At 47.1% G+C, this 16,752-nt stretch overlaps 1 protein-coding gene across 1 annotated transcript in view; it reads left to right on the forward strand.

Moving 5' to 3' along the window:
- NUP153 (nucleoporin 153) overlaps nucleotides 1–16,752 on the forward strand; it is a 1,189,258-nt gene that overhangs the window by 719,047 nt on the left and 453,459 nt on the right. The window contains exons 13-15 of the mRNA XM_069613598.1: nucleotides 2,094–2,192; nucleotides 2,364–2,454; nucleotides 11,175–11,294. Coding sequence (XP_069469699.1) covers nucleotides 2,094–2,192; nucleotides 2,364–2,454; nucleotides 11,175–11,294 — 310 coding nt within the window. The remainder of the gene's footprint in view (nucleotides 1–2,093; nucleotides 2,193–2,363; nucleotides 2,455–11,174; nucleotides 11,295–16,752) is intronic.

A 16,752-nucleotide genomic window follows, 5' to 3' on the forward strand; every position in this document is an offset into this window, starting at 1 on the left:
ACTGTTTCCCAGAGCAGTAAAGTGAAATTGACTTTACTAACATTTGTAACTTTCTAGACCCACCACACACTATCTTACAATATGGTGCTGGAGGGGTTACCTAGTATCCCCTTTGTCTAGCTTCTCATGTACCATTTTTTGTTAGCCTTTTCTCACTAAATGGCTGGTGGCAGTGGTTTCTTTTTAACTACTGTGGTGTGCATTTACCACAAGCTGCGTTCGCAGCTGCAGTAAAGTACCCAAGGGTGCCATTTTTGTCAAAATGGCCCCAGTCATCTTTTTTCATCATTTCTTTGTGGAAAGGTCCTTTTTGAGATTTACTCTGCCCGCCAAACCAGATTTGGTCCCATTGTTTGCTTTCCCTTTGGAGGGATTCACGAGTGAAGCCTGCCTCTGGCTCCAGGTTGTATGGGGTAGGCAGGAACCGAGGGAGGTGCCAAAACTCTGTGCTTAGTCTCCTAGGAGACCAAAATGCACTCTGTGGTGAATGGCCGGCTGACTGTCCGGCAAGGACAGCCGCACTGCTGGGTGACTGACAGCTAGGCTGGAATGAATGGGAGAGAACTGTATACAAAGCAAGTCCTTTGGCTTGGAAGGCAGAGTCGAACATTGGACGAAGAAACCGAAGAACTTGAAGCGGACACCTGCTGCAACTCCTGTACCGTTGGTTTGCCCGGTGAAGCCCTGGAAAGTCCATCTCGAAAGCCAGGAATCGCAGTGTTGTAATTTGCGCTAGACGCAACAAGAACAGCCACTGAAAGTGAAGTTTGCTGGTTGCAAGTTTTGACCATCCCAGTGCATTGCAGGAGTCCCCCGACATCCTCCATCTTGTCCCCACGACTTGGCCCAGGAACAGTGAGACCTGCACAGGTACAGGAGTCATCTGCTGCATCTTTTCGTCATTTTAAAGGTACTGTACAAAGTCTGAGAGAACTTACCTCTTGCCGTAGAGTTGTTTGCATCTTCTACTACTCACAAGTCTAATCCACTTGTGGGCCTACATTTGTTTCTTCTTTTCTTCAAAGACTCCTAAGAACTTGTGCAAAGACTCTTCCATTTACCTACCAGAGATGCTTCATTTTATAAGACTTTTGCCCATTGACTTTGGCTTAGCCTATTGTACTGAATGCCTTTCTGGGGGATCCAAAAGTATTTGCCTGCTTAAGAATATTTGTTGTCTCTTATATGTTCTAAATAGTCTTTTCCTTTGACTTATTACTATATGATTCTTAATGCAACAGTGATATATTAATGTCTCCAGCACCCTAGCAATTGAAGTCACCTGAGGGTGTAGGTAGTATCTGGGCCATCCCAAAAGGGTATCTACTGATTTAGAGATTAAGACTGTGTATTTCATGAAGTGTATTTGAGTGATACTATTGTATTGCCCCCTTCTGAAGAAGGCTTATTCTAACTAACTGATACATTAATTGTTTGTTCAAGAAACCTTGAGTGTAAGTTTATTTGAATACTTGTAACTGTAAATCTATGTTACTCCACCTCAGCGCACATTGACCCCTCTTGAGATGAGCCTGGCTGCTCAACACGCTACCAAAACTGCGTAGCACAAGCTTATACCAAAGGTTGGGGTTTCATATACCTGTAGTCAGAGTGGTTTGTAGTGTTCCAAAGTGTACTGCATACAAACTTTGCCTAACAAGACACGAGACGCATTTGATTTTGGATATCTTGACAAAGGACCGACCTCTTCGATTTTTGGTCCATGTATGAAAATACCTCTTAGATTAGGGATGGTGAGGCATTTTCCAACCTTTTTTCATTTGAATAAAAGTTTACAACAAAAAAACATGAGTCCTGTGTGTCCATGTCCCATTCCTGGCTCCTCACATTCTATCGATGTCTATCGAGGGAAAGCAGCACAAAGGAAATCTTTCCTACAACCAGTTTAAGTACTTTGTTCAATGTTGTCATCAGACTGTTGGACTTTGAAATATTTATTTGAACTATGGGTCCCACAAGTTATCAAGTGAAGCACATTTTTAAAATCTTTCAATAATTGTCTTCTTGCATACTTTTTAAACATGTTTTTGTTTTCAAATGTAAGTACTGATTGTTATCTCAATGAAATGCAGGTGCAGCAAACTACTTCCTATAATAGCAGTCCCGTGTTCACCTTTTCATCTCCAATTGTGAAATCTAGGGAGACGGAAACACCACCGCTTGGTTCACCTGTAAGTATGACTATTCCAAATATGTACCTAATAATAAGGAATCTTATTTCAAATGTTTGGTAGCCTTCAAGTTGTTGTAGAATGTGACTCAATTTCATATAACTGTTCATTACTTTTGCTGGAGGTTATACTGCACTCTTCACCTGATCTCTTAATTATTTCTTTGCTTAGATTGGCTTTACGTTTAGTATTCCTGCTGTGAAATCTGCAGACATCCCACCCACTACAACTCATAAACCTGCATCAATGATAGTTACATCAGGTATGTAGATGTCATGGACACTGAGCATGTGTTGGTGTGAACTGTCTCTTCTCAAGTCTACTTTCCTCATAAAATGTTCTTAGACAAACTCAATACAATTGTACCATTCGTTTGAGATTTACTTGGTCAAGCCATGTGCTTTTGTTCCAGTAAAATTGAGTCTCCTACATAATCCTCAGTTTCTTCCCCCTTACTAATGAAGGTCTCCTTCCACTGAGCAAGAGTGCCATCAGCTCTTTTTCATAGGTTGTTTGTAGCTTTATATTTCACAATTCTTGGTTCATGCCTTATTGTTTTAAGAATATTCTGCCAGGGAAATGAATTCAGCCTATGCAAAGTAGGTAGAACACAAGTGTGGTACCGTTTTCATCGGGACATGTATGGGAACATGGGAAGGTAGGCCATGTGGTGTTGGCTGTGTGCTTCGGTGGGTGGCCAGAGCGAAATGTTGAGAATTTTCTTTTATTTCCAGACAATTTCAGAGACATTTCCCTCTGTCCACTCACCGAAACACGTCGCCAACAACAGATGTCATACCTTCCCGCGTTCCCACAGGTGTCCCGACCAAAACGGCACCTCACATGTGTGGGTGCACCTACCGGGGCACAAAAGGAAAAGGGTAACCCACTGGTAACCCCAAGCCTTTCGGCACAGCACATTTTGTTCATGTGGGCAACCTACAGATTTGGGCCTAGAGTGTCGAAGCCAGCAAGGTTCCCTGTTTTCCTTGCTGGCTTTGACACACTAGGCCCAAACCTGTAGGTTGCCCACATGAATAAAAGTGCTGTGCCGAAAGGCTTGGGGTTACCAGTGGGTTACCCTTTTCCTTTTGCGCCCCAGTAGGTGCACCCGCACATGGTGTACCGTTTTCATCGGGACACCTGTGGGAACGCGAGAAGGTATGACATCTGTTGTTGGCGATGTGTTTCGGTGAGTGGACAGAGGGAAATGTCTCTGAAATTGGCTGGAAATGACAATTCTCAGACATTTCGCTCTGCACCCGATCCGCGCCCAGCAATGCTTTCACAAAAGGTGTCGTTGGAAAGGGCAGAATCTCCCTTTGCCAACAACACCTCCCTCGATCTCCGGCTTGAAATGCAGCTGGAGATCGAGGGGGAGAAAGGTGAAGACTCACCTTTTTATTTTCACTGCAGTAGCCCGAAATGGCTGCTGCGGTGAAAATTACTTTCACTTTCACGTCGGCGTTCTTTACGCATGCTGATGTGAAACTGAAGGTAACCCAGCCCCCTGGCAGTGAGGGGGGACCGCCTCCCCCCACATAGCCTGGGGGTTGGGTTACTGTTTTGAGCGATCCCTGTAAAGAAGGCATCGCTCAAGACAGTGCCAAAAGGGGCGAGCCATCTCGTCCTTGGCACCCTGGAGGGAATTCCAAGGACGAGATACCTCGTCCTTGATACTTAAGGGGTTAAACCACGTACATAAGGCAAGTCGTTCCTCCACTTCTGCTAAATCTTAATACTCTTCCATGAAGAGACGGTATAGACCCAAGAATGTATCTGCCCCCTCCTCTACCTCTAATTCTGTTCAGGAGTAGAAGTCTATTTAATTTTCCCCCGGACATGTACTTGCCTTCAGCTCCAACCATCATCCAAGAGCATACATCCCCGGTAGCAGGATGGCTTTCCAACTTCCTCCCTTTTTTAGAAAACGATTTGTTAGGGAGCATTCTCAGAAATGTTCTAATTCCCCTCTAATTTAGAGACCCCCAGCTCTTTTTACTGGACTTTAGGACTCTTCATTTCTAATCTGGAGAGAGTGAGACCTTTTTCCCCACTCTCGTGTATTTTTCTGTGATTTGGACTGTTTCTTTTGACTTTGGAGTCTGACAAACTCAATAGATATCATCTTTGCATTGACACACAGCACCTTCAGGTTTGGTCCTTTTTGTTAGTTTTGTCTTTGGCGGGATTCACTGGTGAAGCCCGCCTCTGGCTCCAGCGTGTCTGGCAGGGGCAGGAAGCGATGGAGGTACCCAAAACTCCATGTGCTTGGTCTCCCAGGAGACAGGAATGCACTCTTCGCTGATGGGCCGGCTGGCTGTCTTGCAAGGACAGCCACCCTGCTGGGTGATTGACAGCTAGGCTGCGAAAAAATGGGAGAAACCTGCATAAAAGGCGAATCTTTTTGCTTGGAAGGCAGTCGACCACTGGACTAAGGAATCCGAAGAAGAACTTGGAAGAGACGCCTGCTCCAACTCCTGGACCGTTGGTTTGCCTGGTCAAGCCCTGCTGCAGTGCTGAAGCTCTGAATTCACCTCGACTAGAGAAGACCTGCAAAGTACGACTCCTCCCCTTGGGTTGGTGGGACCAATCGACCGCAAGACAAGCTCATCTGGAAATCCTCTCGAACCTGGCTGTAATTCCGCTGCTGCAGGAACCGATTGCTAGGGAGGGGAACTCCAGAATTGAGTGAGTGTCGGACCCCAGCTCCAGGAAGATCCTCCAGACACCCAGGAAGCAGTAGTGACCAAACCTGAGCCACCTCCAGAGTTCTGGACCCCGGATGCGAGGGAAGTCCATAGTGGTATCCCGAGAACCCTTTTCTTTGACACCAAGCTCAGTATTTCTCTAAATGTATTGGTGATCTATTAATGTCCACACTGTCCTAGTTATTTAAGTCACCTCAGGGTGTAGGAAGAATCTGTGTGCCATCCCAAATGGGTACTTGCTGATTTAGAGAAACTAAGTGTATTTTGAAGTGTATTTTTGTGTTCAATAAATATTGCTCCCTTCTGAGGAAGGCTTATGCAACTGACTGTTAAATAAATTAATAATTGTTTATTCCAGAAACCTTGAGTTAAGCCTGACTGCTCAGCCACACTACCAACCTGTTTAGTACGAACTGATACCGAAGGTTGGGTTACCTATTGCCAGGAGGGCAAGTTTGGTGTAGTCTCCCAAAGGGTACTGCATACAATCTTGCCTGACAATTTCCTTTATCAACTACGTGAGGCCAAGAGGATGACACTCTTGGCTGTGCCTCTCCTGGATGACGTTTGGGAGGAAGGCCTAGCCTTGATGAGAAACCCGGCCACGGCCCCAGCCAAGAGATTGGCTGGGGAAGAAATACTGGGTGCCAGTCTGCACCCAAGTGCCTACGTTCACAGCCTTCCACGGACTTTGTCTCGGTGGCAGCAAGGAAGTAGTCGTCTAACCCCTCCTCTTCGTCCTCTGTCCCTCCGGACAGCGAGGGGAAGAAGTTCGATGCCATGGTAAGAAAAGTAATCTACTCGGTGGCGTCAACAGTCAAGGCGGCCAACGCTCTTGCAATCCTGGGCAGATATGTCAGGGAGCTGTGATATAAGATGACCCCACTGCTGGAGTTCCTTCCCGACGACAAGCGGGTTATGACACGCTCCATCCTCCAGGAGGGGGAGGTGGCATCGGGCCATGCCATCACAGTGGCCTTGGATGTCACGGACACTTGGCTCCACCAACCTTCGTCAGGGAGTCCAGACGAGGGTTCTGGACATGCCCTTCCACTGGTTCCACCTCTTTGAGAAGGCAGTCGACGAGTCCTTGCAGTCCATTAAGACTGACACTGAGATTGCCCAGGCCTTGGGCACTCAACGCCGCCCATCCTTTCGTGACTCCGGCGGAAAGTCTGGCAGTTCGTTGAAGGGTTTTGACTGAGGGTCCTCATCAATATGTCAACCTTCCTGGTCCATGACCCAGGAAGCCGTCTGAGGCCGTTTCAAAGCTTTAGTTGGAGGTGGCCGACGTACTAGGCGCTCCCAAGGCGGCACGCAGGCCCCTGAAGCAAGATTGAACCGGCAAGGACGTCATGCCCCCACCCATGCACCCCGGTGGGAGGCCAGCTGGCGTGCCTTATCAGTGAGTGGAAGATCTCCACCGACTGAAGGGTGCTGGACGCTCTCGCCCATGGACACACTAGAGTTCCAGAAGTGTCCAGTGGGCCGGCAGGAGCAGCACATCTCTCAGCTCCTGCAGGAAGTACAGGCCATGATAAGAAAACGGGCGATGGAACTGGTTCCAAACGCATCTCTGGTGCTTCGTAGTCTAATCCAGATACTACTTAATAAAGAGAACGACCGGGGGCTGGAGGCCCATTCTAGACCTGGGCGTCTCATCAAATACCTCCGGTCCCAAAAATTCATGATGGTCATGTTGCAGCACGTGCTCGCCCAACTGGATGTAGGAGACTGCTTGACGTTGCTGGACCTGGAGAACGCATACTTCCACAGCCCCATTCACAAGAAGCATCAGAAGTTACTGTGCTTGGTAATACAGGGAAGGCACTACCAATTAAAGGCCCCCTCCTTCGGACTGAAGTTGGCTCCCAGGGTGTTTACGAAGTGCCTGGCACCAGTGGCGGCCCATCTGCGTCTACAGGGGATTCACGTGCCTCGATTTATGGCTCATCTGGGCCAAGTCAAGGGAAGTAGCTGTCGAACACATGGAGAGGACCGTCCTGCTACTGAAGGAGCTGCGGTTCTCTGTCAACTATCCAAAGTCTTGCTTGATACCATCGCAGAACGCGTTGTTCCTGTGGGCCAGGCTCAACACTGTCTCATGCATGGCAGGCCCCTCTGAGGAGAGGATAGCGGCCATGCTGGGCAAGGTGCAAGGGCTGTTGGCACTGAAGACCGCCACGGTTTGGACCATGAAGTCACTGCTTGGCATGATGTCATCGTTCATTTACCTGATCAGGCTCTGTAGGTTGCGGATGCGGCCCCTTCAGGAATTCCTGGACGCTGAGTGGATCCAGCTGTCCGGAGGTTTCGCAGACCAGATTGCTCTCGACCAGGAGTTCCGTCGAACAATAAGGTGGTGGGGCGTGTGCTCCAACATCGCCGGGGGTGCATGTTTCCAGTGCCCCCATACCAGGAGACTGTCACCAGAGATGCTTCCATGGAGGGCTAGGGAGCCCACACCGGACGTCTCCACGCCAGAGGCTGTGGCTGCCGGAGGAGAGGGATCTCTACATCAATGACCTGGACCCTCCAGTTGGTCGTCCGTCCCTCAGAGGAAAAGTGGTGATTGTCTTAATGGACAATACCACCAGGATGTTCTACATCAGGATGCAAGGGGGCATCAGATCCACGGCGCTCTGAGAGGTGCAGGACTTGTGGCACTGGGCCCTCACCCAAGAGATGTTACTCATCCCTTTTCACCTAGCGTGGCTGTGCTCCTGCCACGATTGCGAACTTTGACGGGATCAAGTGGACCACCTCTTCCTCCTATGGGCCAAACCCCAAATCGATCTGTTGGCGACGAATTCCAAATGCCAGAAATACGCCCGCAGGTTCAACCCCCCTTCCAGCCCCACCCCTGAGGAGCATGGGGAATGCGTTTTCCTTCCCGTGCGAAGGCCTGTTCCTGTACACATTGCCTCTCCTGCTGCGAGTCATCCATCAAATCAAACGGTGCCGATGCAGGATGATCCTAGTCGCCCCGGAATGGCTGAGACAGATGGGGTACCCATACCTTCTAAGCCTGTCAGTGTCACCCCCGGTCAAGCTGCCAGTGGTCTCGGATCTGCACGCCAGAGGAGGCACAATCCTACTTCACCATTATGTTAGGGAGAATTCACAGAAATGTGCTTATTCCCTCCACCTTGGAGACCCCCAGCAACTTTGCTGGATTTTGAGGACTTGATTTATTTTTTAACCTGGAGTGTGACCCATTTCCCACTCTCATATTTTAATGTGATTTCATACACTGTTTCTTTTGGTTGTGGAGTCTGACAAACTCCATAGGCATCACCTTTTACATTGGTTCACACAGCACCTTCAGTGCAGTGGCCCAGGAAAGTCTCATGTTTCCCAAAGATTTAAATACCTTCTCTTGGTTAAACTACTGGTTTCCAAGAGCAGTAAAGTGAAGTTGACTTTACTTACAATTATAACTTACTAGACCAAGCAGACACTATCTTACAATAGGGTGCTGCAGGGGGTTACATAGTAGCCCCTTTGTCTAGCATCTCATGTGACATTTGTTAACCTTTTCTCACTGAATGGCTGGTGGCAGTGGTTTCGTCTTAACTACCGTGGTGTGCATTTACCGCGGGCTGCGTTCGCAGCTGCAGTAAAGCACCCAAGGGTGCCGTTTTTGTCAATGGCACCGGTCTTCTTTTTTTGCCATTTCTTTGTGGAAAGGTCGTCCTTGAGATTTACTCTGCGCGCCAAGCCAGGTTTGGTCCCATTGTACACTTTGCCTTTGGCGGGATTCACGAGTGAACCCCGCCTCTGGCTCTAGGGTGTCTGGGGTAGGCAGGAAGTGAGGGAGGTGCCCGAAACTCCCTGTGCTTAGTCTCCTAGGAGACCCAAATGCACTCTGTGGTGATTGGCCGGCTGACTGTCCGGCAAGGACAGCCACCCTGCTGGGTGACTGCCAGCTAGGTTGGAATGAATGGGAGTGAACTGAAATAAAGGCAAAGCTTTTGGCTTGGAAGGCAGTCGCCACTGGACGAAGGAACCGAAGAACAACTTGAAGAGGACGCCTGCTGCAACTCCTGGACCCTTGGTTTGCCCGGATGAAGCCCTGCTGCAGTGCTGAAACGCCAAGTTCGCATAGACAGAAGCCCCTGCAAGGACTACTTCTCCCCTTCAGTTGGTGTGACCAATCAACTCCAAAGTAAGCCACCTGGACATCCATCTCGGAGCTGGTTGAATTTCCACAGAGTTGCTGCTGGAAACCGTATAGCCAGGGAGAGGAACACCAGATTGTGTGCTTCGCTTTTAAGCTGGCCAAGAGCTCCAGGAAGATCCTCCGGATTCCCAGGAAGCAGGACTGACCGAACCTGAGCCCCCTCAACAGAGTATTGCCCCCCAGATGCAAGGAACGCCTATCTCGACAGCCAGGAACCGTGGTGTAGCTATTTGCGGTAGACGCGAGGAGCTGAAACACTGAACAGCCACTGAAAGTGAAGTTTGCCGGTTGCAAGTTTTGACCGTCCCAGTGCATTGCAGGAGTCCCCCGACGTCCTCCCTCTTGTCCCCACGACTGAGGCCAAGTAACAATGAGATCTGCACAGGAACAGGAGTCATCTGCTGCATCTTTTCTTCATCTTAAAGGCAATGTTCAAAGTCTTAGCGAATTTGCCTCTTGCTGTAGAGTTGCTTGCATCTTCTACCACCAAGAAGTCTAATCCGCTTGTGGCCCTACATTTGATTCTTCTTTTCTTCAAAGACGTCTGAACCATTGTGCAAAGACTTTTCCATTACCAGAGGTGCTTCATCCTATATAAGACTTTTGTCCATTGATTTTGGCTTAGCCTATTGTACTGAATGACTCTTTATGGAGGGATCCAAAAGTATTTGCCTGCTTAAGAATATTTGGTCTCTTGTATGTTCCAAACAATATTTTCCTTAGACTCATTACTATATGATGCTAAATGCAATCGTGAAGTATTAATGTCCCCAGCACCCTAGCAATTCGTCACCTGAGGCTGTAGGTAGTGTCTGTCGGACATCCCAAAATGGTATCTACTGATTTAGTTATCAGGAGTGTGTATTACATGAAGTGTATTTGAGCGTTACTATTATATTGTTCCCTTCTGAAGGCTTATTGTAACTGACTGCTAAATTAATCATTGTTTATTCAAGAAACCTTGTGTGTAAGAGTTTTTGAATACTTGTAACTGTAAATCTCTTAACTCCACTACAGCTCGCATTAACCCCTCTTGGAGAAAAGCCTTGCTGCCCAACACGCTACCAAAACTGTGTAGTACAAGCTTATACCAAAGGTTGGGTTTCCTATACCTGTAGTCAGGGTGGTTTGTAGTGTTCCCAGAGGGTACTGCATACAAACTTTGTCTGACAGCATGTACTATTTGGCTTCCAAGATTTTATGAATTTGAAACCACACGTTGGGGCTTTCCTACCGTTAACCCCTCCTGGGTGGGCTGCAATTTATTTACTACTGGTTACTATAACTCTACATAGATCCCTTCTCTATAAAGCCAGGTTTAACTTTCTACCAGCAAAGGCATTGATGCAGGAATGGTCCAATTGTGATGGAGTTGTTCTGGTTGATGCATTTGCGGAGATTGTGAACTGGTTAATTTTGTTTTGCCCAACCTTTCATGATTTAGAACTAAAATATATAAAGAATATTCTCCGAGATAGTGAAATAAGGTCTCCTTATCTGGCTATGATGATATTGCTAGGCTCAACAGTGTTTGGGGATGAACTGCAACATATTCTTTATACCTGGGTTATTGTTTTAATGCTTTATTTTTGAATGCAGTGGAGGTGTGTATGAGTGCTCTGTGCAATTTATTTATTGTGATGTATTTATGGATTTGTTGCAATCTAAAATAAGCTTAAATAATGACTATTCTATTTGATTGTCGTTTTAACTGTTGTGAATTATTAGCCTCTTGGCTACTTCATGTGATATAATAAAAGACTAAAATACTGTTCCTTTTCACAATTGCGATTTAGAAAATGGTTTTGCGGGAGTGGGTAAAGACCCTGCTCCTGGGATAGAGAAACCCCTTCTATTATGCCTCTCAAACTAAATATGACCTAACTTTTATTAGGGGTTGGAGAATGAGGAATACTCAATTGGGGACAACTTAGTCAATGCATTTGCTCGAGCAACAAGCGTAACCAGTGGCAATTTAATGCCATTTCAATCTGTGTTCGTTTTTAGCATGTCTTGACTTGCAAATGGTAAAATGAAAGAATACAAGGTTTCCTTTTTGTTTTTTTAACATGTATTTATTTCTGTTAGCCAAGGATTCTACATCAAATAGTACCAGCAGGAAGGAGGATCAAGGGAGATTTGACAGCCCCTTTAAACCTGCAAAAACGTTGAAGGAAGGAAGTGTGCTGGATATTTTGAAGAGCCCTGGTAATCTGTTGCATTTTAAAGGTTACACTTTGACACGTAGAATTTGGTTGAGCTATGGCTATTGAATAATTACTGTAACTTAACAATGTACGTTTTGATTCCTTAAAGGTTCCGGCATCCTCGCACTCCTGGAGTAACATTAACTGATTGTATAAACAGAAGTGCACATTTATTCTGTGAGTGCACATCCCTTATCGTGCCAGGTTTATACCTGCTTAATCATTTCAAAAACTAAGATTGCTACTTGTTTTGTGAAACTGTCAAAATATAGTCCATAGGCGCCCCTTTTTGAGTACGAACACGGCTAAATGACCTGTACTTTGGGAAGGTACCCACTTAAGAGTCTGCAGCCACACTTTGTATATCAGCCACATGGCCAGATCAGCACTGAAATATTATGGCAATTCTCTTCTGAACAAGAATACCTACGGCACCCCTAGACACTTGTATCAACCTTGTTGGGCCTCATCAGTGAGGTGGAGCTGTTGCCTCTCTGAGCACAGCGAGCAAGGTGTCCACTTCCTCAGCAATTCGCAGGTAAGTTAGAACTCATACTTTTTAGAGGGCTACAAGCCACTCAGACCAGTATCAACTCTGAGACTGTTTTTAGAAATGCCCTACAGCAGCTCACCGAACGCAAAACCCAATAATACACTTTAAGGATGACAATCTGTTATTCAAGGTAGGTACACTCTATTTGTAAGCTTTTACACTCATTCTCTTTACAAATGATGAAACAGTACCAACTCTTACTTTTCAGAAGACTGTGCGGTGGGGAAACCATTCAAAGTAAGTAAAATAACATACATTTTTAGAGGAACAGTATGCTACTCAGTTAAGTACAAACTCAATGGCACTTTGTAACTTCTATTACAGTGATAGTTTCCACACTAGCTTCTTTAGAAAGTAATTACCTTCACGCTTGTTATGGTTTTCAAGACAGAAGCCTTATCTTTTGTAGTCCTTCCCTAGTCTATAACATGAGTTTTCTCAGAGGCAGAAGAGGGACCCTAGTGGTCTAGTAGCCATCTGTAGGAAGGTCAGGATAGGGTTCAGTTGCAGGAAAGTCAGAGTTACAGAGGATATCTCCTCAGACAAGTTGTCACTTCAAAGTTGGAAAGTGGTTAGGTACTTCACAGAAGGCTCCCTATATACGTTTAGGCATTAGGACTGGGTGAATGGTATCGGCAAACTCCCAACCACACATCACCCACTCAGTCTCGCAGGATTCACACTAGACGTTTTGTAAATATTACCCAAGCCAACATAGTACCTCAGCAGAAAAGAGCTTCTGGGTGGATGCCTTCAGGATGCAGCAGCACAGTATCTGATCTTTGGGTTCTTGGTCTGGAGACTGAAGAAATGGACACCAAATTAAATCTGGCAGCAGTCATTGCAGGAGGCTTCCAACAAAGGATTCTTAGCTTCTCACGCCTCTGTGGATTTGGCACCTTTTTACAAATGAAGGATGATTATTACTGATGGGATTCTCTTCACACACTCGGTCCTGCACTCTGGTGAGGTGGCTTCAGGGTTTCGAACCGTGTCTCTGGAGGTCCAGCAGGAGTCAACCACATTTTTCTGCAGGATTTGTGCTTCTGAAAACCATGCACTCCAATCGAGGTCCCCTGGTATTGGCAGTTTGCAGCCCAACAAGTTCACAACACATCTTGGGATGACTCATTTTTCAGGTGTTAAGACTAGTCGAGCTCACCAGCCTCTGGGTAGGAGTCGTTGCATTCAGGACCCCCCGGTCGCTTGGCAGGTAGGGTTACATTCTGCTCCCGTTACACAGCACTCTCTCCGGACGCTGAAATGGTTACAGCCATCTTACCTACATCTTCGGATTTGGTTCAAGTGGTTGACTTGTCAGCAGCTTCCAGGTTCAGAGTGTTTATCAGGACCTACAGCACAACTTCTGCAAACTGTCCCTGCAGTTTACAGAAAGACGGTCTGGGTGTCCAATCAGGGCAACCAGCCCCCCAGGGGAACTCTTTTGTTTCAGGCAAGGTGAAAGATCAAGGCCTGCAGAATTTTGGACTCCTCCCTCGCATCCTGCCTTCTCACACTTGTGAGCCTCTGTAGGGAATACAAAGGATTCCTGACAAAGACAAAACTTCAACCACTGTCTTTCCCGCCTGGTACGGCAGAAGACCCAAATAACAAGCAAATAAGAAATAGCTTAAAGAGTAGGCCGCCATTCTAGCAGAATGGTGGTCCTCCTGTGCATTAGTGATTTGACAGCCTGCTAGTAATAATGAGTCATAAAAGTAGTTTCACTGCCACCAGCCATTCAAGTAAACTTGCAATTGTAACAATGTTACAAGTTAAGTAAGCAAGGGCATACATTGCCTCTCCAGCACTCCACATAAGGTGGGGGTGTTCTGGCTCACTATATAAAATTTAAAGGGGATGGAAATCCCACTTTACCCCTTGGGAACAGTAGTTCACCCAAGTACATTAAAGAGAAATTAAAAGGAAGCCACTGCATTCAAGATGCTGTGCTGCCATAGTACTTTAGTCAGTCCAAAGGTATAGGAAAATATAACTCCACCCACACACAGAGACATATAAAATGGTCACCGATTAAAAAAAAAAAAAAAAGTAAAAGGCTAGATGAGAGGGGGGGGGAAAGATTCCCCTTTACCTAGCGACAAGGACACATAATTTCCAAGTCCACACAAAGTTCTGGGGTTGACAAGGTCAGGAAGATATATCACAAATATGATAATCTTACCTAAAATCTATAGTACAAGTTGATGATCCTCCCAAGTTCCAAGAATGCACTCGGAACGGCAACTGATGTTGTGAGGCAGCCTGGAAGAGAGTTGCTCAGTCCATAAGTTGGTCCAGGAATACTTCAGAAGATCAGAATACACATATCCTTGAGCAGGGCTTGAGGCTAATTGTTCCCACTTGTCAAGAGGGTGTAGCACCAACAAAGGTCTTGCGATGAGGCAGAGGAGCAGGTTTCACCAGGACTACACTGGAGTTAGTGCTGGTCGGTTTCAGGGATCGTCCTCTGGTTGTCAGTGCGCTGCTTTTCTTTGTAGAGGATTTGACTCCAACTATGGTCTGAAGAATGGTTGCATGAGTCCTCCTTTTATCCAGGATTTGCAATGGAAGCTCTCCCCAGGCCACCAATGGTAAGGATCTGCACCATACACACTGGCAGTGGCTATCCTATAATGGATAGCCACTTGCCACATCTGCCCAGCAAAAGACATGCAGTGACCAGAATGTGTACTGGGTCACAGTCCCAGGCACAACATCTGGGCATACACACAAACACCTCTTTGCCTGGGAAAGCAGACAGTAGCTTTTCCCTGGGAATGGGCTTCCAATATATGTATTTCTGATGCTTACTAATCTGCTTAGAATCACATGCTGTGCATATAGATCGACTAGTGGTAATCGCAGAGTAGTGAATCTTTATTCTAGGATCGAAAGGGGACGTCGACATGGGCGTGCTTGAAACACTATCCCTAACGTGTCTTGTAGTGTACCCAAAATCCCTCCGACATGGAGGTCCCTTAGATTGTTATTTTCCGCCCAGCGAGTTGGTCACCTTATGCAGAGCTCGTAAGGATACAGTGCAGAATCATATTTTCTTTGTCCCACGACCGATGGCCGTTGGTCTTTGACTTTCATTTTCGGTGGTTACCTGTGGACCCCTACGCCAAAGAAGTCTACTGCTTTCGGCGACTGCATCGGTCGGCCGTGTGGCCTCGGCCGTCCTGCCAGGCCTATACAGTAGGTAGAGTGGGGTTCAGGGTTTGCTTCTTTGAGAATGCATTTCCTTTCCCCTCTTTTCCCTTCTGGTCTGGCTGCCACCCTTTACCTCTACTATGGAGAGAACTCTGTTTACATTTTGTCTGTCCTGTAACAGAAAATACCCTTGGAAAGACGCACACCGTAAGTGCAACAAGTGTCTCCCTCGTGATCACAACTAGCGTTCCTGCAAGTCTTGCCAACTTTTCTGTCCAAAGACGCTAAAAGATAGGCGGACAAAACGGTGGGCGGCCTACACCATGCAGGCCGAGAGTTCCCCCGTCGGCAGAAGCCATGGTTCCTATGTGGAGGCCATAGACCTTTCAGCGGAACCGTCCGGTTCCCAGTTGCCCGGCCAGACAGGCAGGCCGCTGGTACTGCCAGGGGAGATCACACCACGGCGACATGGGCATACTCGCACCACATAAGGATAAGCAAACCACCCCCACAAGCTCCCTTGAGGGATACCTCAAAGAAGCATCAGACGCCAACAGGCCAGCCGAAGGTTTCGATGGCGTCTATCGATCCTCCCGATCGGCCACCTCTCTGCGTCCGCCTCAGCATGTGTCCGGGCATTCCACCCGTAAGGGCATCACTACTATAAAAAAAACACGAACGGCGTTTAAGAGTGCGCGCGCCCCAAAGGTTTCGGCGGAGCCGTAAACCTAGACGCCTACAGGCGCGTCATTGCTCCTCCCTAATCCACCAGAGCTATGCTAGAGTCTCGCAGCCATTGTTTCGGCGGCAAATAAAGTGAAAAACCCATCCACTCATTTCAGAGTATTCTCAAGGGTCCCAGGTCCTCTATGGATTTGGCTGATAAGTCCCTTCCTTCGAAGGACACTTTTCCTCCCGGAGAGCCCCCAACCCCTCTGGTTGATCCCTGTGGACCGGAGTGAGGTTTGAGTTATATGGACAAACTTTCAGTTTGTAGACGTTTCTGAAAGGTTTATTACCCCGAAAAGACCTAGGGAGGAAGATTCCTGCCCTAGTTTTCCAGAGGTACAGAAGCTTTCAAGTCAAGCTCCCCAGGAAGAGGTTTTTGGGCTCTCGGAACCTTAAGAGATCTACGATGATCCCTATGGTCAGGAAGACCACCAATTTGGCCAGGACACACTGGACCAGTGGCCATATTGGGGTCAAGATCAGCCTGTAGCGGAAGCACCTTGGCTTTCCCCCACTCCAACTCCTGACCCAGATGCCATTTTGTCTGGATCCCCCATACTCTCCTACAGAGGCAAGCTTCACCTATTGATGATCAAATGGCCTTTAATGCAATCCTGAAAAGGGCTGTAGACCATTTCCAAATTGCCATTCAGAGACTGACTTTGTGGAAGACATCCTGAAGGAGAAACCCCCCACGAGTCAGATAATCCTACTGCTAAATTCCATCAAGAACCACCTTGCACCTTTTCTGTTGTCTCCTTCCCTTACAAGGGCCGTCAACCCTCGGGTTGAAAAACTGTTTCGCCCCTCCCAACCCATTGTACATCCGGGGGCTTGCCACTCCGGACTCCCTGGTCGGAACCACTACCAGGAAAAGTGTGGGGTGCCATTGTCTACTGAAGAAGCACCTCCCGACAAAGACTGCAAAAAATGGTACGCCCTCAGCAAACTCATCACCACTTCAGCAGCATATTCCACAAGAATTGCTAATACAACACTTCTTGCAAGTTATGATGTGCAG

Source organism: Ambystoma mexicanum, chromosome 5p (assembly GCF_040938575.1).
Source record: "Ambystoma mexicanum isolate Mex_15411 chromosome 5p, UKY_AmexF1_1, whole genome shotgun sequence".
In the NCBI taxonomy this organism is placed as follows: domain Eukaryota; kingdom Metazoa; phylum Chordata; class Amphibia; order Caudata; family Ambystomatidae; genus Ambystoma; species Ambystoma mexicanum.